This window comes from Bombina bombina, chromosome 6 (assembly GCF_027579735.1).
Source record: "Bombina bombina isolate aBomBom1 chromosome 6, aBomBom1.pri, whole genome shotgun sequence".
NCBI classification, from domain to species: domain Eukaryota; kingdom Metazoa; phylum Chordata; class Amphibia; order Anura; family Bombinatoridae; genus Bombina; species Bombina bombina.
The window spans coordinates 929,655,251-929,681,541 of record NC_069504.1 but is presented as its reverse complement, the minus strand read 5'-3'; the positions used below and the strand labels follow the sequence as shown (position 1 = coordinate 929,681,541).

Sequence of the window (26,291 nt, the reverse complement as noted above, 5' to 3'; positions counted from 1 at the left end):
GACAGATGTGCAGTCAGCTTGTTTTTTTTACATCCATATTGTAAATAACTTTTGTAGTGCAAAAAGCATACCAAATGCACTTTCACCGTTTTTTTTTTTTCCCTCGCCAAACGTCACGTCACTCTGGTACTTGCTTTCTGGCTAACAGATGTTGAGAATTAACTGCTCATTTTGTGGCAATTAATAAAACTCTAGAGCCAACGCTTTAACATTCCCACAGGAGCAGGGTCAAAGTCTAACCCTTACAGAATTACAGAACACTCACCAGATGCCTAAAATATGTAAACATGTTTAGTAGATTTGAGACGCTGAACATACCATTAAAATCAGAAGGGTGCAAAGAAGGAAGAGAAAATTCAGGATGGTTCACATTGTCCAGCATGCTACACAGCTGTTTCAGTGGGGCCTCAAACTGGGGATAATGAGGAGTACAGATGTCTAACTGTAGTGATATCACTGTTTTGGGCTGTTAGATCTAATACAGATGTTAGTTTTTAATGTAGGATATTAAAAGGGATACATGTATTTACAGATGTAAAACGTTTAAGCGTAACTTATGACATAGCTTCTGGATCGTTTACGTAACAAGCAAAAATAGACTATGGCATTTGTTGTATATTGATGTATGCAGAGTTTTTATTATTATTAGTATTTTAATTAATACATAGATGTTGGAGCTTATTACACCCTTTCGGAGAAAACAGTGATCACATCATCATTCTAACAATTCTTGCCAGTACTGCAGTGCTGACTTATTTAGAAATGATTGGCAAACACAAAAACAATACTGCACATGCACACAGAATTGCAGTGCTGACTTATTTAGAAATGATTGGCAAACAGCCAAACACAAAAACAATACTGCACATGCACACAGAATTGCAGTGCATGTGAATAACCTCTGGTTACTGTCACTCATATAAATAAACACAAAGCAACAGGAGTACTATTTTGTCTACAAATTGTATGTGACACAGCAGCAGTCTAGGGCTCAATATCAAGTAGCAAAGAAAACTTTTACTTTTATCAAATACATATGGATGTAAAACAGTTGTGCCTGTTGTGTTTATGTTTATTTATACCAGTTAGCTAGAAACTGAAAGTAAATATAAAAATGGACAACCCCTGTGAAGAGATAAAACACATAGTTAAAGTCAGCACAGAGCAGCAGTACATTAATGGGAGGACCACTCAATGCAGTAGAATTGCATAAGTAACAAGTACAAAATAAAAAGATAATACAATAAATGTCAAATAAGCAGTAGAATGTGTGAATATAAAAATACTATGCACAATTTTATATTGAAAGTAAATTGTAAAGTGTCTTAAAACTGCACGCTCATCCTGATTCATAAAAGTTTATTTTGACTTGAGTGTCTCTTTAAGGCAAATTTTCATCCATTTTTTTTTTCAGATGAATGAAGGTGGCCTTTATTTTTAGTGATGGTAAATCCTAGTGTTTTCTAAGGTAAAGGAGATTTTTGTAAACTATTTTATAGACTCCAGAACATAAAATGGATCATTGGGAACAAATTAAAGGGGAGAAAATGTAGAGTCCCTTTAATTGTGAGCAACAAAACTGTGTGGCATTCCAACAAGTGCTTCCTATATGAAAGATATATGCATACAATCACACAGTAACAATGTACCCATGCAAGCAGCTGATAAGAGTTAATTGTATTTAAAGCAGCTGCAGGAACATTCTTTCAAACAGACTAGACTCTCTCTTGCACTCCTACTGAGATGCTGATTTCTGCTGATGCCTCTTGTCTATTACACCCACAGTCTTTGACCCATATCCCATGCAGATACATAAGATGCTGGCCTAGTATTTTGCTTTCTAAACACATTAGAAAAAATGGGGGGGGGGTCGGTGGGGGGGGGGGGGTCTTGTTTACATAGCTTTACTATAGCTAAAACTGCAGAACTGAACATATCAGCATAGGAAGCTGTTTCAACAGGCAAAATCAGCTATTTCAAATGACAAAATAAATATTAAAGAGCTATTTGTAAACAATGTTATACCATCCATAAGGTAGAACAGATCAATGGGAACACATTACAGTGCAAATGTGTACAGTACAATGAAGTCTGATGCATCCTCATTCCCAGCTTGTCATTCATTATATGAGAACAACCCATGTGAGACCACTGAGGATTTGCCTTTAGTATTACTTCAAAGTCTGGGTATTAATTTAAGGCTAGATTCATGGCTTAGAAAATGACTTGAGCAGAAACAATTATTATGGAATCTACAGTAAATGTGTGCTAGTATAATTCACAGGCTTGTTGAAACTCACAAAAGAATGCAAATTACAATTAAAAAAATAAAAGCAGTTCTCAAAGCATTTCGGGCAAAATAAGACATAAACAGAGAGGAGAAATTCCCAGAACACAGATTTACTGTAAAACACTCAATATAATGAAAGTTAAGAGGTGGGGGAGACAATATCTCAACATTTGGAACCAGCTAAGGGAAATTTTTAATTGCTGTAGTTCCCCAGCTGGCTGGATGTATAAAATTAATTTATTTTTAAAATCAGTAGCGGACCTACTCAACAGAGGCCCTTGATGCAAAGTGTTTGTGGTCCCCCAAAGGCAACGTATTGGTAAGCTATAGTAATAATATACATGCTGATTTGTAAAATGATTTTGAGGATAGAAAGGCAGACAGACAGACAGACAGACAGAGACACCTGCAACCTGCACTAATAAAAGGCTCCCCTGCTTTAGGATTGTACACATTCCGCACACATCTATGTATAGACTGGCTATTATGCCCCCACAGCACTGATGAAAATGATCCAGAAACTGATAGCAAAAGGGACTGTGTAGTATAGGCAACTTTGTTCTTTGTTTCATGTAGAAGAGAGAGAGGAAAAAAAAACAGTTTATGTCCAGTTTTGTTTCCATACTTGCAGTTGTGTCCCATCTACACCAGTAAAATATAAAATATATATATATATATATATATATATAAAAACAGCACTGCAGTAATGTCAGCTTAAACAGCCTTTTCTTACACAAATAAATAATAAACATATAAGCAAACTTTGTACTTCTTGGTAATGAAGCCTTATCTTTGTAAGGCTGTGCAATTTAAAAAATAGATTAAGTGCAATTTCAATCAGTATTTTAAATTTAGGAACAAGCTATAATACTGAGGACTCTATTATAAAACTGAATCAAACATTTGTTTATTGGAGCTAGGCAAGAAGCGTACTACAGCTGTACTTGTATGTGAGTTTAATCAACTAATAGAGCACAACATTAGGATGTGCATCTTTTGTAAATAAAGACATGTGACACGTTCAACTCCAAATCCAATAATTTGTTAAAGTGTATTCCACAATCTTGCAGGTGAGCGGAGATGAAAATATCACACACAATTCATTAAAGTACTATAAATTGTATTTTTCCTTAATGTGTTCTAAGTGCCTACTGCAGTGTATTAAATGTATGGGAAATTGTTCCTTCATGTTTATTTTTGTGTTTGAAATAGCTGACTTTGCTCATTAAAACATCACCTGCTGTTCTCAATTACAAGCCCATCAAAATTGGCTAAGTCTGCAGCATAAATTAAGCATTGAAATGCTTATTAGGACTAGGGAGTTCAATGAGCACAACCAACTATTTCAGATACAAAATATCTCACGTTCTTCTACCTCTCCACTGGGAGATGAATTAGTGTTATTGTGTCATGTTTACGTAGCTTTTCTATATATATATATATATATATATATATATATATATATATATATATATATATATATATAATGTGTTTGTTTTTCATCATTGCAGTATAAATGGTAGTTGTTTCTATTTCAAATAACCAAGTAAAGGTAAACAATATGTAAACACTCCAGCAGGTAAAATTAATCATTTTAAGGGACATGAAACACATTTTTTTTATTTCAAGATTCATATAAAGCATGTGATTTTAAACAACTTTCCAGTTTACTCCTATTATCTAATTTATTTAGTTCACTTGGTATTCATTGTTGAAAAGGATATCTAGAAAGGCTTGGCAGCTGCTGATTGGTGGCTGCACATATATGCCTTATGTTATTGGCTCACCCAATGCATTCAGCTAGCTCCCAGGACGGCATTGTTGCTTCTTCAACAAATTATATGGAGAGAATAAGGCAAATTTGATATAAATAAATTGGAAAGTTGTTTAAAAGTGTATATTCTATCTGAATCATGAAAGAAAATTTTGGTTTTATTAAATCAGCGAATCCTCATTAGCACAGACCCTTTTCTGCAATTAACACAAAAAAAATAAGACAAATAAATGGTGACCTATGCTTAATAAAATGTACCCCACCAAATGTTTCCTTTCATGAAATCATACAAATACACTCTCTGGTTCTCCCTCCGAAATGAAGTATTCGTACATCTGCTGCCTTCTCACGCTTCTCACGGTTCCCAAGTATACCAGAAGCCAAAATAAATAGCTGACGTATGTGTAGCATTTCCATATCCAAATCCCTTTTGTTTTGAATTGGACATTGAAGAGGTTGGTTGTTATTTTATTGTTTCAGCTTTTTTTTTTTCTTTCTTAAGAGAGCGATGATAGCGAAGAATTTCTATATTCCCCAAACACTTGCCAAATGATAACACACAAGGGCTACAGAAGAGTATGAACCAACTAGGGCAGAGAGACTAATCAACAAATGCTCATTTTCATATTCACCTACTAACTAGTCAAAAAAAATTACACTAATTTGTTGTAGAGAAATAACTAAATAACAGAACAAATGTCAAGGGGAACATGTAAAAAGTTAAAATACTGGTATGCCTGGAGAATATCCAAGTGTGCCTAAAGCCGAGGATGCCACTGACCGAGAAATCTATCAAATATTTGTTTTGTTTTTTGTTAGGTTTTTTTTTTGCAATATAAAACGCATTTGCTTCAGTAAAGGGTGATAACTTTAATAAGCATTGAGTAGAAAAGCAAAATACAAACCCAAGTACCCTGCTATATTTTTTTAGAAGTGAAATAGAACTGTGGGCATGCACACAAATTCCTGTATCCTGGCTTCAATACAATCAAAGGGACACAAAACCCAACATTTTTCTTTTATTATTCTGATAGAGAATACTTGCTTCGTTCTCATGTTGTTGAAGAGATACGTAGATAGGTAGTGTGCACATCCCTGAAACACTACATTTCAGGAAATAGTGCTGCAATCTAGTGCTCTTGCTTATTTATAACATAGTTCCAAAACTGCTGCCATATAGTGCTGAAGACACGTGCATACGCCTGAGCTTACCTCCCAGCTTTTCAACAAAGGATAACAAGAAAACAAAGAATATTTGATTAAGTAAATTAGAAAGTTTAAAATTGTATGGTCTCTCTGAATCATTAAAGGGACATGAAACACAAAATTGTTATTTCATGATTCAGATAGAGCATACCATTTCAAACAACTTTCCAATTTACTTCTATTATTTAATTTGCTTCCTTCTCTTGTTATCCTTTGCTGAAAGGTAGATCTAGGCAAGTTCAGGAGCAGCAGAGAACCTAGTTTCTAGCTGTTGATTGATGGCTGCATATATATATACCAATTGTGATTGGCTCACCCATGTTTCAGTTAGAAACCAGTAGTGCATAGCTGCTCCTTCAACAAATGATACCAAGAGAATAAAACAGATTAGAAAGTTGCTTAAAATTGTATTCTCTATCTCAATCATAAAAAAATATATTTGGGTTTCAAGTCCCTTTAAAGAAAAATGTAGGGTTTTATGTCCCTTTAAAGGTTCATTGTATAAATGTTTTGTAGATGATCCAATTTTATAGCCTATAAAGTTTGTTTGTTTTTTAAAAAAAAGTATAGTTCTCTTCTTTTTTTTTTAAATAACATTGCACTGATTTTCAGACTCCTAACCAACCCCCAAAGTTTTAGAAGTATACTGATGTATACCTACTCCAGCTTGCTCCTGTTTCTGTAAAGAGTATTTTCATATGCAGAGAAAGGGGGAGGGGGGTGTCTTCTCTTTTTGGTATACAAACACTTTCAGTGGGTGTTCCAGCTAACCTTTTCAACAGAGCTAAACTGGGAGCTTCTAAGTAAGTTTTTAAATGTTTTATACTGGATTTTTTTTATCAGTATCTGTGCATATTATTCTTTATAGTAGTGTCTATTACATGCAGTTAAATGAAAATTGGTGTATACTGTCCCTTTAAATCTACTCCATCACTTCATTGCTGACATAAAAGGGTCAAGAATATTAGTCTATATTCTTCACGCACAACTAATTATTGATGAAAGAAGGGTGGATATGGTTATGTACTGAAATTTCAACATGCACTGAACCTCACTACTAGCAATATAGAGTGATTTCAATACACGCATGAGCTTCCACTAAACAATAGAGGTCTTCTATACTATGTTTTGGCTTTGTACTGAAGGATGTTTTTGTAGTCAGATGGTGTGGTGATAACTGATCATATTGTATACTGGGTGGGGGGCAACCAAACCTTTCCTTTGCATAACTACAAGTCAGAAATCCTCTGAACAATTGGCAGCGACTATGAGACGGCTCAGTCCTACGTGCAGTTTTTACCATACTTATCTTGCATCTGTCATACCTAAATGAGGGGTGACTTGCTTTACAACAAGGCGTGTGCGTCCGCAGCACAATGTATATAGGGAAGTTTGCTGTATAAAGACTTTCATTCACTCAGAATTTACTTAAAGAGATACGAGAGAGAGGTAATAAAAGCATTCATTCATATCTATGTTTAATTGGCTTTATATCAGACTTGTCATAATAATAAACACATTTACCAGTCACATTTGATTTGTCTCAGGATGTTAACAAAGATAAGAATGAAGATATCTATGTTTAGGGAGGCACTCTACAATTTTACCTTTGAAGTTAAAATCTGCAACAAGTTAGCATACCAGCAATATTATTATTTCCCTGTAAAATGGCTGATTATAATGCTCTTACTTATTCATACACGTATCTACATATGCAATTGACTTCTGATTGGCTAATTATTTAGAAAATACCTCTTGGGGTCATGCAACTGTATTTGTATCATATAAACGTTAAAAAGGACATAAAATACTCTAAGGGTTAAATGCATAGTTAAAGTCAGATCAAGAGCATTAATGCACTACTGGAATTTCCATCTGGTGGGCTAATGTCAAAAGGCATATGTGTGCAGCCACCAATCACCAGCTAGCTCCTGGCTGTGCATTGCTGCCTCTAAGTATACCTTGGTATGATTTTCAGAAATAAACAGATGTCTGACTTTCATGTACATTTAACATTGGTTTTATGGGGATTTTATAAAAAATTAAGGCTGTAGATAAGTGAGCTGATTACACTGAAAAAAGCACCACAATCTTAGTCTACATACAGACTAATAAAAACATTTTGTATAAATACTATATCATTTTTATATAGTTTTTTTTTTTTGTTTATGAAACCTGCATTTTCCTAGGTCACTCACTGTGGCTTCCAGTATTGCCTGCTTCTGGAGAGTTTTTACTATATCTTCAGTCTAAAGTAGAGCTGTGCAATTAATCACAATATGATGCTATGCAATATCTAAATTGCATGAGGCTGCAATTTTTTTTAAAACAAACCGGAAAAAAAGCTAAAAACTGCTTTCTTAAAATGTCCTGTCGGACACACTCCATTCCAGCCCAAAAGCAGCACTGCAGGGGGGGGGCAGTCCAGGAAGCATCACATCAGTGTCACAGCAAAAACTGCTACTGCAGCCATATTACTTATGGGTTGTTGTTTCAGTCCTGAGGTGTGCACAGACAAGGAAGATGGCGGATTAGCTGGGCTCTTTTCTCTGGCCTATTCAGTCTGCAGTGCATATTGCAAAGGGGAACGAGTCGCCATTTTAAACAGTAAAATGCACTATTTTTATGCAAAATTTAAGTTTAAAGAATATCTGAATAAAATTGCAATTAAAATCGCAGTCGCAATATTTCATTAAAAAAAATGTGATCTTTCTTTGTTCTTTTTCTCCATATCGCAAAGCCCTAGTTGGAAGCAAGCTATATAAGCTTGTAGCTTCAGGAAAATCTCACATGGACTATGTAATTGCCCCAGAAACCTATTGGACACTTATTACAAATATATTTGGGTATAGCTAATGCTACAGGATAATTTATTGGTCGAACTCTGTTGATTAAAGTGAATGTGAATGTCAATTTTGATGCTGAAGTGCCCGGTTTTTAAAAATTCGATTTGTCAATGTATTAAGAAACAAAAGTTTATTTTCTAATCAGATTTAAAGAAGATCTTAAAGAGACAGTATACTATAAAATTGTTTTTCCCTTAATGTGTTCCCAATTACTTTTTTTTACCAGCTGCAGAGTATAAAATGTATGAGATTAGCTTTTTTAAGGCTTCTTTGTGTATATGAATTAGCTGATTTTGTGTTTTGAAGCCACAACCTAATAAAATGGGTTAAGCTTGTAGGTATAATCAGATCTTATTACTTTATCACATTGTGTATATATAATTCTTTATCTTATATCTGTCCATAAACCAATCACAAATACTTGGAGGGAACAATGGGAAATTAACATTTTATTATCTTATCTCTTCTATAACCCACTGTGAGAGTAATTTCTTCTACTGGCTGTGTTAACACAGCTTGGCCTTGAGGCCAAAAACTTTCAGGATGGGTGGGGATACCACAGGCTAAATAAACTATTTCAAATGCCAATATAAGGGTAATGGAAAAACTTGTAAACAATGTAATACACTCCAGCAGGTAAAGTGGATCATTGGGAACAAATTAAAGGGAATAAAGTTTTGAGTAAACTGTCCCTTTAAAGGAACACTCAATGCAGTAGAATTGCATAATGAACAAGTACACAATCAAAAGATAAGGCAACAGAACTTACTCTGAATTTCAAATAAGCAGTATTTATTTTTTCTGACAAATTTATTTTTTCTCCCATTTTCCAGCCCCTTGTATCATGTGACAGACCAGTCAATCACAGACTAGTATACGTATATCCTGTGAGCTTGTGCACATGCTCAGTAGGATGTTGTCCCCCAGAAAATGTGTATATAAAAAGACTGTGCAACATTTGATAATGGAAGTAAATTGTAAAGTGTCTTAAGATTGCATGCTCTATCTGAATCATAAAAGTTTAATTTGACTTGAGTGTCCCTACGCTTTGCATTACTGACACCAAAATGAGAAAAAAAAAAAAAAAGCACCACAACTCCCAACAGTTACACATACCAGCCAATTGGTCATTTTCTGCTTGGGAGCTGCAAGGCTAAGTTCTTATATTATCGAAAGGAGTTGAGTCACAAGTATTTAACGTTGCTTTACATGTCTTTTAACCCCTTAAGGACCAGCGACGTACCCTGTATGTCGCTGGCCTTTTTTTGGGACTTGATTGTTTTATAGCGTGGTCTTGCCACCAGCGTTGAGACTGCTCTATTCCAAAAAGCCTTCTGGAGGGAGGGCATTAATAGCGTGTTCTTGCTAGACTTGTGCTATTATGTCCTGAAAAAAACCTTAACGACCAGTGACATACAGGGTACATTGTGGTCATTAAGGGGTTAAGAAAGTTATTTTTATTACAAATGAATCTAGTCTGATCTGTCTATGATAATATATAAGAGCTGGACAGTTAGAAACAACTGATTAGGAGATGGTTTATGTTTAATCATAACTTTACTGCAATAGTGCAACAATGCTTCTATTTGTATGGTCTTTTGGAAGAATTAATTACTGTTAATAGTAAAATAAATGTAAAAAAAAATAGTAAAAGTATGTGCACATGTATTTACTTAAATTAGACACTAATACATTTTGACTAGTGATGCAGACTGTTTTCTGTTTACAGGTACAAATTCTAAAGTAAAGGAATTATTTTTATTGTTTAACATTTTTAAAAGTCTGTTTTTGCATATTGCTTTACTGCATATGATAGGTCTTCCTATGATGTCTCTTACTGTGATATCACGGAATATGAAAAAGTTTGGGGTCACAGGCATTTCCTTGTTTGCAAAAGAAAAGCAACATTTCTTGTCCATTAACATAACATCAAATTGATCAGAAATACAGTGTAGACATTGTTAATGTTGTAAATGACTATTGTAGCTGGAAAAGGCAGATTTTTTATGTAATATCTACACAAGTGTACAGAGGCCCATTATCAGTAACCATCTGTCCCGTAATCCAATGGCACATTGTGCTTGCTAATCCAAGTTTATCATTTAAAAAGGCTAATTGATTGTTAGAAAACCATTTGCAATTATGTCAGCACAGCTGAAACTGTTGTGCTGATTAAAGAAGCACTAAAACTAGCCTTCATTTGACTAGTTGAGTATCTGGAGCATCAGCAATTGTCGGTTACATTACAGGCTCAAGATGGCCTGAAACAAAGAACTTTCTTCTGAAACGTGTCAGTCTGTTCTTGTTCTCAGAAATGAAGGCTATTCCATGTGAGAAATTAACAAGAAACTGAAGATCTCTAACAACTCAGTGTACTACTCCCTTCACAGAACAGAAAGATGAGTGGGAAGTCTTGTGCACAACTGAGCAAGAGGAAAAATACATTAGAGCATCTAGTTTGAGTAACAGATGCCTTACAGGTCTTCAACTGGCAGTTTCATTAAACAGTACATGCAAAACACCAGTTACAACGTCAACAGTGAAGAGGCGACCCTGGGATGCTGGCCTTCTAGACAGAATTGCAAACAAAAAGTCATATCTCAGACTGGCCAATAAAAAGAAAAGATTAAGATGTGCAAAAGAACACAGACACTGGACAGAGAAAGTTTAAGGTGTTCGGATCACAATGAAGAACATTAGTGAGACGCAGATCAAATTAAAAGATGCTAGAGGAGTGTCTGACTCCATCTCTCAAGCATGGTGGAGGCAATGTGATGGTCTGGGGCTGCTTTGGTGGTGGTAAAGTAGAAGATTTATACAGGGTAAAAGGGACCTTGAAGAAGGAAGACTATAGCTCCATGACATACCCTGTGGACAGTACTTGGTTAGAGCCAATTTCCTCCTACAACAGGACAATGACCCAAATCACAGCTCCAAGCTATGCAAGAACTAGGGGAAGAAGCAGTCAGCTGGTATTCTGTCTTTAATTAAAGGGACATTATACACTCATTTTTTCTTTGCATAAATGTTTTGTAGATAATCTATTTATATAGCCCATAAAGTTTTTTTTTTAAATTAATGTATAGTTTTGCTTATTTTTAAATAACATTGCTCTGATTTTCAGACTCCTAACCAAGCCCCAAAGTTTTATGTGAATACCGTCAGCTACCTTCTCCAGCTTGTTCCTGTTTGTGTAAAGGGTCTTTTCATATGCAAAAGAAGGGGGAGGGGGGGGGGAGTGTCTTATTTGCCACTTGCAGTGGGCTTTCCAGCTGCCTTTTTAACAGAGCCAAACTGACAGCTTCTAAGTAAGTTTTTAAACAGTTTTATACTGGATTTTTATATCAGTATCTGTGCATATTATTCTTTATAGTAGTGTCTATTACATGCAGTTATATGAAAATGAGTGTATACTGTCCCTTTAAGTGGCACGCACAGTCACCAGATCTCAACCCTATTGAGCTGTTGTGGGAACAGCTTGACTGTATGGTGCATAAGAAGTGCCCATCAAGCCAATCCAACTTGTGAGAGGTTGTTCATGAAGCATGGGGTGAACGCTCTTCACATTACTTCAGATTACCTCAACAAATTGACAACTAGAATGTCAAAGGTCTGAAAGGCTGTAATTGCTGCACATGGAGGGTTATTTGACAAAACTTTGAATGGCACTATTATTTTGCTTTAAATGTATTATTTCTAACCTTGTCAATGTCTACATTTCCTATTCAAACTAACTTCAGGAAATGTCTAAGTGACCCCAAACTTGTGTCTGTGTATATATTTATATATATATATATATACACACACACACATATACATACATACACACACACACACACACACACACATATACATACATACACACACACACACACACAATCACTACTCTTTTCCCTGTGACCAAATGTAACATCTGTTTTGTTACTGTAGTTAACTTGTAGGGAATGCGCTCAACGGCTTTATGTCCCAGATGCCAAGTACAGAACAGTTTCAGCATCTGTGTTACTGGCTAGCTCCATGACAGGCCCTCTGTGCACTCACATTGTATCTGCCTGTTCCATTACCTCGACTTGCAGCTGCATTTTAAAAACTCAAGCTGGAAAGAATATTACAACACCCTCTCATGTCTACAGGAATATTTTGGTTATTCATTTAAGAATCTACAGGAAATAGTAAAATAGTATGGCAAATGTGTAATTATATTATGTGTCATTAGGAATTATATGTATGCAACCTTTTCCAAAGGCTAAAAAAAGTTATACCATTAACTCACATTAAAAAACATATCAACATACGACAAATATGCATAGAAGAAATAAAATATATTAAGTATTCCTTGACCTTCATAAATAGAGAAATATAAAATGTATTAATTAACTTGCCCCAATAAATCTTTGTTACACCTTTTTTTGAGCTTCCAGATAAAATTAGTTTGCAGTATAGTCTTATACCTTATAGAAATTTGTGACAATGATTGACCCGTGCACAGACCACATTACAGCATTTTGTGCATTCTTATGTGCAGAGGCGTAACTAGAAACCACAGGGCCCAGGTGCAAAAATCTAAGGTGTTCTGCAACTAAATATGAAAATCTAATGTTAGCAGGGGGAAAAAAGCATCGTGTGGTATATTGAGTTGTTATGAAGTTATTAGTGATTTGGCTCCTTGGCTGCCCATTTGCACTGAGATATGCTTTTAATGGTGATATGGTGGCCCTAGGTCCCTACTACCACCCCAGCCAGTACTATATGAAGTGTGCGACTGTGAAGTGATACAGTCTGTGAGATGGTCCGGCCCTGATACTTCCCTAAAATGCTCAGCCTCACAGGTTGCGGCCATTGCGCTACTGACCACCTGACACCTATCCAGTCCACTACTCCAGTTACTGGTTCAATTTAATAAGCCTGGCAGCCTGCCACAATGCCACTCAGCCTCACACTGACTCACCACCACTAGCCGAGTAGTCGTCTCTAGCCACCCTCCTCTATCTGCTCGTCACTCAGTCACTCACATGGACTGACTACACGTGCAGTCACAAGTCGATTGAACAGACTACATGTGCAGTCAGTCAGGAGTGGAGCCAATGTGCTTGCGGTGCGCCAACCGCCAAAGCCAATCACAGTCAGTCAGGCTCAGAGTCAGGTATCATGATGGAAGTTAACTAAGTTCCGGACGCGGCGGATTCTGCTTTCAGTCCAAATAAAGACCTATACTGAAGGGTGGATAAATCTGTGGAGTCATAAACTCTTATATATCCATTATTATGTGCTAAATATGTCTGTGAAGACCCCTCTTGCATGGGCTTTTAAGTCTCACAGATGTCTGCCCACCACCCCCTACTATGCAAATGTGCTTCTAAGGCATTATTACCATAGGTATTGTCAGCTTTACAATTACTGGTACCCCATAGGCACTGTTTATTCAGAGAATCTCCGAATTTTTAAACTATTTAGTGAATCCACCACTAACATGTGCGTTACTTGTTGCCAGTCCACAAACACAGATCTCCTAGAGAGCCTATAAATTATAAATAATAACAAAGATGAGAGTGTGCAATACCAAATCTTACCATTTTATTAGCGAGATAATCACCCCTCTGAGAAAGGCCCAATTTTATTAAAAGGAACATAAAAAACAAAATTAAAAGATCACAATTTAGAGAGATTCAATTTTAAGAAACTTTTAAGTTTCTTTGTATCCCCAAATTTTCTTTGTAGAAAACCATACTTAGGTAGGAGCAATGTCCAAATGGGAACAATTAATACCACTTAGCTCACCAGCTATGTTCAGCTAGGTTTCAATAGGGCATTGTTGCAAGCCAAAATGCTCTAAAACATTAAAGTATTTCCCTTTAACGAAAGATCCAACCTTTTTCTATAGACCATGTACTTTAAAATAAAAAAAATAATTAGAAGTAAAATTGTTTATGGCTAAGTTACTTTGTTCCCAGACTTTTTCCACATACATACATTTATTTATCAACGTCTATATAAATGCTTGTGATTTTAAAATTTTAGTTACAAGATATGCTGCAAGCAAAATCATAGGAAAAAAATGGTGAACCACTGCCAAAGTAAATACAGCATCAATGAACATCTATGTTTCATTACTTAATTCTATAGCTTGAGGGAAGAAACAAAGCTTTGTGAATGTTCCTCTAATCAGAAGTTGTTTGGTGTTACTATGGTAATGGATTGGAGCACAGTCTGTAACCAGTCAGGGCGGACGTCTTTGTTATCTTAAATAAATGTTATCCAAATGAATAATACTATTAAAAAAAAACATAGAACAGTAAAAATTACAAACAGTCTCAATCTGATGTGGACTTCAAAGCAGAGTTATACTAGGGAGGTCGCTTTTCCCAGGACACAAGAAGGATAAATACGTCATCCTTGTGTTTAAATAACTGCAAAAGTGAAAAAAATCTGCATTTCCTGTCCACCTCCCTCCTGTCTTCAATGTTCTTTTGTCAAAGTGGAACAGAAATATTAGTTAAAGAAATTGATACAGAGAAGCATCAGCAGATCAAGTTATGTTTATGTCATTCTACCCATATGTTCATCTGCAGTTCTTTGTCACTGTGACTTTCTCTCATGCACTTATATAACGTGATGTCAATACCATTGTGTTTTACAATGATACTCAAGCCTGAATTCTGTCAGCTAAGACAGCCATTTGGACACATAGTTGAATTGAATTCCACTTATAAACCGGAAACCATGGTTTCCTACAATTCACCATGATCAAAAGGTGCCGTCCCTCACACCCTTTCATTTACACGTCCGTCCTGAACAAACATTTCCAATGGCTTTGTATTGTTCCACATTTGTTTGAATTTATTGCAAGACACATTCCACACTCCAGTTCTGACACCACAAGCATTATAGCCACTGAAACAGATCACCTCAAATGATAAATAGGATGACAGAGACATAAGCCTCTAAATGACTGACTAGTAGAATCATTAAAATGAGAACTGGATTATACTTTATACAATATATTAGAATAATCATATTTTTGTTAATATTTATACCCAACCCATTTCAAGGTTGAATTCCCCATTATGGGCTAGATTTCAAGTGGAGCACAAATCTGCCCGTTTGCAGGAGCACAATAAAATAATCTGCCATTACAAGTGGCTGGTTATTGCTACCACAAGCTCGCGGTAGCAATTAGCGCTTATAACATTTACCAGAGATCAGATCAGATGTGCCCAAAATGCCCCCAAAAACAGTGGTGGGTATTTTATTAAAAAAATAAAAATTGTAACATTTTTATTTTTTAATAAAATAACTGCACCAGGCAGTTTTTGTTGGCTAGAGTTGACGGGCGGTGATTGGAAAAACAAAACAAAACAGCACTCAAAAGTGCCTTTACATTGCGGTCTATGGGAACTGTGTATTCCCAAGAAAGATATATGTATATGCTTATATAGCCGGGAGTGATTACATAAGTCTGTGAACCCTGACTTGTTCCCAGTTTATTTACTAGCCTGCATTTGTGTTTGTGGCTGCTGTTGTGTGGCTGCAATAGGGACTCAGGCACTAGGAAGAGACCTTGACGTGGTGCCTGAGCTTGTCCCATTTGGCCAAATGCGGTAACTAACTCTTCCAGTTTTGCTTTTATTTTAGCTGTGAGCTTGTGAGCGAGTGCTGGACTTTTTTATGTGTGTGACAGTGTTTGTTTCTGTAATTCACCCTGTGGACCTGCACCCAGGCAGGCACGGGGTTAACTGCCTGTGACTCTGCAAGTGGATGTAGCTTTATGTGAGTGTGATAGCAACCAAAGCTGAGCCTGTTTGTGGGTCATGGGATGTGTACCCGGTCCGGTCTGGATGTGCTGGTCCACTCCTAAACTTTGTATATGCTTATATACATATATGTTTATGTGTTAATATACACATATAAAACACATAATAATATATATGTATATATTCATATAAATATATATTTACAATTTGAGCTACTTACCCCCTTCACTGTGCTAGTTCTCATGCCGTGTCTCTCGGCATGAGAATGAGGCTCCCATAGGAGCCTATTGAAGTGTGCTCTTGTGAGTGCAAAGCTTCCGTGCAATGCGAACGCGAGATGGCGTTCGCATTGTGGGGCCACTTCAAATACCAGCGAACAATTGCGTGTGCTAGTATTACGAGTGGAGAGCAAATATCGCACTGACAAAAGTACAATTTTGCCCTCCACAAGTAATCTGGTCCAAAACGTTTAAATGGATATACAAGTGCAAAAAGAAAATGCGCTAATATATGCTAGAACATTTTATTATTGCATTATCGCTTGCGTATAACTATGTTTTTAAATCAGGGTTGGGAAACCTTGGCCCTCCAGATGTTTTTAGAACTACATTTCCCATGATGCTCAACTGGACTACAGAGTGCCTAAGCATCATGGGTAATGTAGTTCTAAAACATCAGGAGTGCCAACATTCCCCATCCCTGGTTTAAAGGGGCACTCAAGTTAAAATTAAATTTTCATAATTCAGAACATGGAGGAGTGGAAATAAACATAACTTTGAAATTTGTCAGAAAAACAATCTAATACTCATTTGAAGTTCAGACTATCTTGTTATCATGTATTTGTTGATTATGCAAATCTGTATTTACTGGTCCTTTAACCCCTGCAAACAAGATAAACATAGTTAAAGGACCACTAAATACAGTAGAATGCATAATAAAAAGTGCAATGGCACTTACTCAGAATTTTAAAGCAGTAGATTTTTTTTCTGGTAAATTTATTTTTTTCTCCCATTTTTGTCCCCCTGTATCATGTGACAGACATCAGCCAATCACAGACTAGTATACATACACCCTGTAAACTTGTGCACATGCTCAGTAGGAACTGGTGCCTCAGAAAGTGTGAATATAATAAGCCTGTGATTTTTTTTATAATGGGAGTAAATTGGAAAGTGTGCTCTTTCTAAATCACATGTTTTTTTACTTTAGTGTCCCTTTAAAGTCAGCTGCAGAGAAGCAATGCACTACTGGGAGCTAGCTGAGTACATCTGGTGAGCAAATGACAAGAAACAAATGTGTGTAATCACCAATCACCAGATAGCACCCAGTTAAGTAAATTTGATAATATAAATGAATTTAAAAGTGTCTTAAAACCACACACTTTATCTGAACCATGCAAGTTTAATTTTGACTCCCTATACCTTTATTTATAGTAAAAGTTGCAGTATATTTTCATTACTTACTTAGTCCATTTTGCTGCAATTTAAATCTGAAATTGTAATTTTCCCACTGCCCCCAGAAAGGCTAAAGGTCATCCTACAGGAAACAGAATGCTGACCACACAACATTTTTCAATGTCGCTGCTTGATCATTGCACAAACTCATGCATACTCTTCTCTGATTGGCCACAGAAAGGAGACAAGATAAACAAACTTAAAGGGACACTCAAGTCAAAATTGAACTTTCATGATTTAGATAGAGCATGCAATTTTAGACAACTTTCTAATTTACTTACATTGCACAGTCTTTTTATATTTATAGTTTCTGAGTCATCAGCTCCTACTGAGCATGTGCAAGAATTCACAGAATATACGTATATGTGTTTGCGATTGGTTGATGACTGTCACATGATACAGGAGGAGTGGAAAGAGAGATAACGTTGAGATTTACTGCACAATAAAAATGCAATAGCACTTACATTGAATTTTAAAAAGTACAGAAGCCTAAGAAAGTGTGCATTAAAATGAACGTGCGCATTTTGATAACGGAAGTATATCGAAAAGCTTTTTATTTATTTTTTTATTGCATGCTTTGAATCATGAAACTTTAATTTTGACTTAAGGGGCTCTCCAAATGTTTTTTATTAATTGGTGTGTTCATGGACTGAAAACAAGTGCAGAATTTGGTAACAAAATTAGAATGTTAAAGGAATAGGAAAGTCAAAATTAAACTTGCATAATTCAGATAGAGCATGTAGTTTTACAACACTTTTAAAGTCACTTCTATTTTTAAATGTGCTTTGTTCTCTTGGTATCCCTTGTTGAAAAAGAATTTGCACATATCCTACACTAGTAGGAGCTAGCTACTGATTGGTGCCTGCACACATTTGTCTCTTGTGATTGGCTAACTAGATGTGTTCCTCTTAGTGCCAGTAGTGCAATGCTGTCCCTTCGGCAAACCATAACAAGATAATTAAATTTGATAATAAAAGTAAATTGTTTAAAATTGTATGTTCTATCCAAACCATTGAACATTTTGGGTTTTCCTGTCCCTTTAATTACATTTAAAACATATATTTTTTTATGTATAGATTTTGTAATGCCCTGCTTCACTGCTGATACATAAATTATGTACAGTATATACAAAATTACTTTTAATGTCTTTAAAGGGACATGAAACGCAAACTTTTCTTTCATGATTTAGATAGAGCATGAAGTTTTAAACAGTTAATTTAATTCTATTATCAAATTTGATTTGTTCTCTTGGTATCGTCTGTTGAAAAGCAGGGACACAAGCTCTGGTGCATACAGGTGTCTAGAGCACTATATGGCAGTAGTTTTGTAAGATTTGTATCCATTTGCAAGGGAACTAGATGGCAGCACTATTACCATGGAAATTAAGCAAATTTTATAACAGTAGTAAATTGGAAACTTGTTTTTTTTTTATTATATGATCTGTCTGAATCACATAAAAAAGTTTGGGTTTCATATCCCTTAAGGGGACAGTATACACCAATCTTCATATAACTGCATGCAATAGACACTACTATATAATATATATAATCCAGTAGAAAACCTTTTAAAAATGTAGGTTAGGTTAGGCTGGGACACCTACTGAAAGGGGCTGGGAAAGCAGTAACAGGCATACACTCCCCCTCCCTTGCATATGAAAAGACCCATTACACAGCAAGGAGTCTGTAGACATCTGTATACATCTAAAACTTTGGGGATTGGTTAGGTGTCTGAAAATCAGCACAATGTTATTTAAAAATAAGCAAAACTATACATTGTTAAAACAACACTCCCAGGTGGGCTATATAAATGGATCATCTACAAAACATTTATGCAAAGAAAAATGTAGTGTACAATGTCCCTTTAAGTTTACAGACATTATTATTACAACTAAGATAACTTATTGTAGTTGGCCGGTGAGTAAACAGATCTATGCAAATCCAAGGCGTGGTAAGTACTGTATAAACCAAAAGCTCAAGGGGGGAATAAAAGAGGGTGTGTATATATAAATACAAATACTTTTTTATACTTCCTTTGTAAGAAGTGCCCATGATTACATACATAATTAAAATGATTATTTTAAAATAAAACATGGCATTTCAAAGGGTATTTAAAAAAAAACTACTGTCTTGAATAAACTGTGTCATTACCATAAACCAGTAGAGGCAACTGTCCTTATCAGCCAATGAAGATTATCAGAAAATCAATACTGCAGTATGCATAGAAACTGAAACCGCTTTCACATCATTTTTTCATATTAAAAATATTTTCTTCTAGTGGGTAAATGCTGTTCTTTCATATGCACAACAGACATGTCCAGTATAAATAGCAATCTATCTATTCAAATTTGGATTACACCATTATCATGATCACGGAAATGTAATAAATAATGAAATATAAAGAAAAAAATACAATACATGATAACATCTGAAAAAAACAAAAACGTTATAGACAGAAATGCAGAAAACCGGTTCAGTCTTGATATTTTGTTAGCAAGTATTTGGTAAAGGCATTAACAAAATAAAGATAAGGGAAGAAAATAACAGATAAATGGACATCTGTACAGAGTTAGCCCTGGGAAATTGTGACCCTGACTCTACATCAATAGAAAGGGTTGATGGGATTGTAAATTAGGACAGACGTCTTTTAACAAAGTACTGCTGGAGACAGGAGACTGGTAATCATTGGAAGAATTGATTACTTGGGTGAGACGCAACAGATGAAAAGGTTAAATAACAGAAGGTTTAGCTATATAAGATTATATATATACACAGTATATGTATTCATACACTATATATATATATATATATATATATATATATATATATATATATATATATACTGTATATATAGTAAGTGGACAAGCTTTTGGGATATGCCTCCCTTTCTCAAGTCTGAAGCAATACTGACCAATTCAATGGAATTTACAGATTATATCTTGAAGCACAGGATGGTTAAACAGACAGAAAATATGTATATACTGTATACATACACACACACGCAAATTAGTTTTCAATGACAAACTGCTCTTTTAGTCTTCTCAATATATATTAATTTTGGACTTGTTCTAAGACAGGGAAAATCAGTGATGGTCATTAATGAATTAATGATGAAATATATACAATGCATATATTCTAATAAAGATGTCTTTAAATGTAAAATCTTTTCTAATAGTTGTTTTTTTTTCCCTACTGAAGACTGTTAACAACTTGCCCTGTCTGCATGAGTAGAGCTTAAAGGGACACTGAAGCCAATTTTTTCTTTCATGATTCAGATAGAGCATGCAATTTTAATCAACTTTCTAATTTACTCCTATTATAAAAAATGTTTTCGTTATCTTGCTATCTTTATTTGAAAAAGAAGGCATCTAAGCTATTTTTTAGTTCAGAACCATGGATAGCACTTGTTTATTGGTCGGTTAAATTAATCCACCAATCAGCAAGAACAACCCAGGTTGTTCACCAAAAATGGGCCGGCATCTAAACTTACATTCTTGCTTTCAAATAAAGATACCAAGAGAATGAAGAAAATGTGATAATAGGAGTAAATTAGAAAGTTGCTTAAAATTGCATGCTATATCTGAATCACGAAAGAAAAAATTTGGGTTCAGTGTCCCTTTAATAAAGAAAATTGGAATGAATGAGTTAAAGCAAAACTGTATCCCATCTACACATGCCGCAACAAGGACCTAGTCTGAAAAGTTTAAAAAGAAGAGTTACTGTTCAAATTGGTGCCAGGAAAAAGAAAAATGCATGGTATGCGTGTGTGTGTGCTTAAGGAATTCTTAGCTATACTATGAATAAGGTCAGCTATATACTACAAAAAGATTTTGTAAAGTAATTCCTACTGAATATCCACAAACTACAAATTATTTTTTCTCTTATAGTGAATACTAAAAAAGTACAATTTTTCTATACATTTAATTGTGCCTCTGGATGAGGATATAAAGAATATCTAGGAGTTTAATAATTTATTTCATTTACATATTTTGGAATATATAGAATTGTATGTGACTAATCCAATTGACCATTTCTACAGATTAACATGTAGCTTCTAACCAAATCGAAATTATCAACATCTATATGGGTCCACCTTTCCATGGCTAATATATCACTGGAATTAAAAATCATCTGCATTTGTAAGGGAAATTCTAATGTAAAATAAAATGCTTTAGTTCAACATGATTTATTTTTAGAAAAAAATATTTAATTTCGCCGTTTGTCTACATGGTTAACCCTGTTAAGGTGTCAAAGTTGCACAACTGGAACAAGCCATGTGGCCAGTGATTGAAGAATACGCATGTATACCTCCTTCAAATTGACTCACCTGCTTTCCTTATATATTTAACACGAGTTAAAATCATAGTAAAAAGATATTTTTTTAAGTAAAATGTTTCAATGAAATAGATCATTTTAATTTTTGAAACTACAACGTCCCGTTAAAGGGGCAGTAAACCTAGCAAATAACGTTTTATAATTATGCCTATAGTGCAGAATTATATAACATTAGCTTAGTGCCAGCTTTGTAAAGCAAAGGGTTACAGATATATTTTACAATGAAAACAGAATGCTGCTCCTGGCTCTACTGTGCGGGTCTGTTTTCTTCTCCTAAGCACATTGCGGGCACGCTGTCTAGTCACTGCGTGCCCGATTGCGCTATTAAACTCAATGTAGCTCGCTCCCGCTCTGGTAGCGGGAGCGAGCTACATTGATTTTAATAGCGCGATCGGGGTGGCTGTGATTAGACAGCATGCCACAATGCGCTTAGGAGAAGAAAACAGACCCGCTCAGTAGAGCTGTTTTCGTTGTAAAATATCTATTTAACCCTTTGCTTTACAAAGCTGGCGCTAAGCTAATTTTATATAATTCTGCACTATGTGCAGAATTATATAACATTATTTTCTAGGTTTACTGCCCCATTAAATAAAAAAACATTACAGTAGCATTGGTTAAGAAATATGTGAAATTTAGCCAGTAAGAAAAAAGAACTAGAGAAATAAGAGTTAATCAAGAACTAATATAAAGCTCTAGTATGTAGCAATGGTTTAAAAGCAAATTACAACTACAGTATGTACAGCTCTTCAGAGAATCTTTCTTCAGCTAGGTATTACATGAATATATGTTTTGATGTGTATATATGTAAATGAATGCAGAATAGCATTATTCCATATAAATATAAATTAATATATCTACTAGTGCTAAGTTTTTATGTTATGGGCAATTAATGGAAGAATATTAGCAAATCAGAATGACATTTCCATTTCAAACAAATATTAATTTATGTATAGGAACATTTAAAAAAAGGCTCTGGTCCTCACTCTCATATGGAAAATAGTTTATTGTTTTAGTTGTCTAAGAGGATATATTGTTATGTTCTTATAATATTTTTGGTTACCTAAATGAGGTATTAAAACCGTATGCAATCCACCATCTTGATTCTGGTGCAGTAAAAGTTGTTACAACTTACACAGAGCATTTTAAAGTGATGGCTTTCTCCTTTGCATAAACAGATCTGGAATATTAGCGATATTTTAGATGGAATTTAATTCATCAGTTGTAATGAAGATGTGCTTTACATTACTTTTTAGTGTAGCGCTGAAACTGAAATACCACACGCTCCGGCCACCCACCTCAAAACAATTTTTTTTATGGGAGCTAATGGTTTGAACTGTTCTCCAATTGGCACTCTAGCTGCAAAGAAAAAAAAAATTTGTGTGTGCCGCATGACTAGAGCGCCAATTGGAGAACAGTTCAAACCTTTAGCTCACAAAAAAAGGTTTTGAAGTGGGAGGCGGGAGCATGAGGTATTTGAATTTCGGGGGGTACATTAAAAAGTAGGTTATATAACACATCTTCATTACACCTGATGAATTAATAAAACATTGATAACATTACGAATGTGTTTACACAAAGGGGAAAGTTTACCATAACTTTAAGCAGTTTGCTGTTACCACCAGGCACCTCTTTGAACATAATATATAGTTAAATAAGTTTTACTTTATAAATATATGTAACAATTAAAATTGCGAGAAAAAATAATTATTGAGTTGATTCTCAAATAGCAATTCACAGTCCTCAGCAATGACTGTAACAACTCTGTAAGTGGGGACTTGCCAAAGAGAATACTTCCTGTGTAAAGGGGGTGAGGAGGGAGACAGTGGATGATTGCTAAGGGTTGTTGACCTAAGGAATATTTCATACATATCAATAGCCTTGTCTCAGACTTTATTACAGAACATTATTTTACATATAGAAAGAAAGCTAACAACCCTAAAGATTCTGAGGATAGATATATGTAGAGCTAAAAAAAAAGGGCCAAAGTCCATGGTGTTAGATGTTCTGAAAATGTCCGTCCCTCTCCCTGGGTACTGCATCACTAACCAAGCATGGGCACTCAGGATTGGGTGAGCTGGCACCAAAGCTTCCTTTGCCCACAATGACAATCCTAAATTGGATCTATCTATATTTTATTTATGTTTTCTTTGGAGGATAACTTTGATGTGATAGGTCATACGTCATAGGTCCTATTAGATGACCATTTAAAGGAATAGTTGTATACATTTTTAATATCTGACTATGCATCCTATATTAACACACCTCTTTCCTGTATCATCTCTGTTCATCTATAATTCAAATGAAAAGATAAACACACAGAATGCCTACTAGTCAAAAAGAAGAAACCATAAAAACTGGTAAAATACTAACTCACATGAATATGTGATGAGCTTGAGAAACTATACAGTTAATTTTTAAAATGCGGTGGGTTCATGTTTTAGGATAATACGATAATACAATACATCTATGGATTTATATCAATATTTTTATAATTTTTGCACATAAGGTATTAGTAAATCCAAATTGCATCTGGTGCCTTTACTATAGAAATGCACAAAAAAATGTATTTGTAATGATTTTGTGTCATCTATTTTTTTAGCACTGCAGAATCTATTGGCACTTTAAAAATAAAGATAACAATTATAAGCATAAGAATCATTGAAAACGTTTGTTTCAATTAAATATGATTACAGCTTCAACTTATAATTTAGCAATAATACTCTTAAACAGATGCAATCGTCCAGTGCATGAAACGTGAATGTAATACCCATTTCCAAGCAATCTAATCAACCCAAAAATAGAGACACAAACTGCCACCAACACCAAGAAAAACAGCCCTGGGGGGATATTGGTCACTATCTAGGGATGTGGCACAGACAATACAGCCAATTGCAGCTGGACAAATCCAACCACTGGGGAAAATTTACAGAGCCGCAGAGGTTTTGTTTAACCACAGAAATAAATCCTGACCCTTCACCCAAAGTCAAACAGTCGCCTGCTTTGAACATTATTTAACAAACTGAAGGTCCATGTAAGCAAACTAGTCCTATAATTGCAACGTTAAGCTGTGACATATACAAGTGATGAAAATCGCCAAAGTTAACACACAATAGTGCTATTTTTTGCACAAATGTCTAGAAACAGATACAGGACTTTGTTGTACATTAAACTTGCAATAATTGCATGCAGGAAATGAAAAAAAATGACACAGGATACCAAGAATGCTATAATTCTAACCACGCTAAAAAAAGTATATATATATATATATATATATATATATATATATATATATATATATATATATATATATATATATATATATATATATAATCTGTCTACCTACATATCTATCAAATCATCTAAAATGTGATACTTGTAGACCACTTAAAGGAGAAATAAAGGCGTGTGCACTCACGTGTTACTATCATTTTGATAAATCCTCCCCTGTAAAACCATAAAGCAGAAAGATGTTTCAAACAAAATCCTCACTGGTATCCATATTCCAGAGTGGTTGCAGTTAGCCTGATCTTCCAAAAGCAGCTTTGCACTCAGAAATCCCTTTTCTTTACACCCTTTTCATCCATAGAATGACCAGATTGAGAGCACCTTCCTCATAATGAAACCAGGAGATGAGATGTGCTCCAAGTCAGCAAAAAGCACACACTTTCCGTCCTTTGGCACAGCAGGCTGTGCACTGAAGCTCTATATTCTGCGAGTAGGCTAAATCCTAGCTGGGCGTATCCATCTATATTACTGCAGGGGGAGTAGCCACCAAAACACACTTTTGTATCTAATCACTGTAGCTCAGTTGCCTATATAAATACCGGGTTACTTATGATTAACATATTTAATTAGCCTAAATTTGAAATCACAATAAGTATTGGTGGCAATTGTTTTACATGTTATTCTGTGAAAAATACACCCTTATCTTGGATGGCTTGGTCCAATGCTTCTTACACTTCAGGGATAAATGTTATGGTCCTGTTGTCGCTATAACACCTGGTTGTGGGAACAATAGGAGAACAGAAAGAGCTCTTTATCTTTTAAATGTATACTCTTTGCCTTCCCTAGTAATGTCTGCTGTTTTATAAGTAATATATTGTGTTAAATGCAATATAAATAAGTCTGGGTCTAATGATGTTTCTAAGACTATTACCATAAAACATATGCATACAGTATACATGCTATAGTGGAAACTATATTAATAATATATGTGTGCTTAATTGTAACATACTAATGTGCAGAGAAAGGTAACTCCAGTAAGTACATTTTCCAAATATAGCTAATATCAGGTTATATTAAAGGCTTTTTTAAATGTTGGTATAATATTGTTTGCACTTATAAGAGCACTAGGACATATATATATATATATATATATATATATATATATATATATATATATATATATTATATATATATATATATATATATATTATAGAGAGAGAGAGAGAGAGGTGGAGTGACTTTGACAAGGGCCAAATAGTGATGGGCAGCATCTCCAAAAGTCTTGTGGGTTGTTCCCGGTAGGCAGTGGTTAGTACCTACCAAACATGGTGCAAGGAAGGAAAACTGATAAACCGGCATCAGGGTCATGGGTCCCCAAGGCTCATTGATGCACATGGTGAGAGAAGGCTAACCTGTC

The 26,291-nt window shown here is 35.1% G+C and overlaps 1 protein-coding gene across 1 annotated transcript in view; it reads right to left on the bottom strand.

Annotated features, from left to right (window-relative positions):
• LOC128663960 (rho GTPase-activating protein 7) overlaps nucleotides 1-25,319 on the bottom strand; it is a 63,256-nt gene extending 37,937 nt beyond the window's left edge. The window contains exon 1 of the mRNA XM_053718572.1: nucleotides 25,065-25,319. Within this exon, the coding sequence (XP_053574547.1) occupies nucleotides 25,065-25,077 (13 nt within the window). The 5' untranslated portion in view covers nucleotides 25,078-25,319. The remainder of the gene's footprint in view (nucleotides 1-25,064) is intronic.
• Between the last annotated feature and the right edge of the window lie 972 nt (nucleotides 25,320-26,291).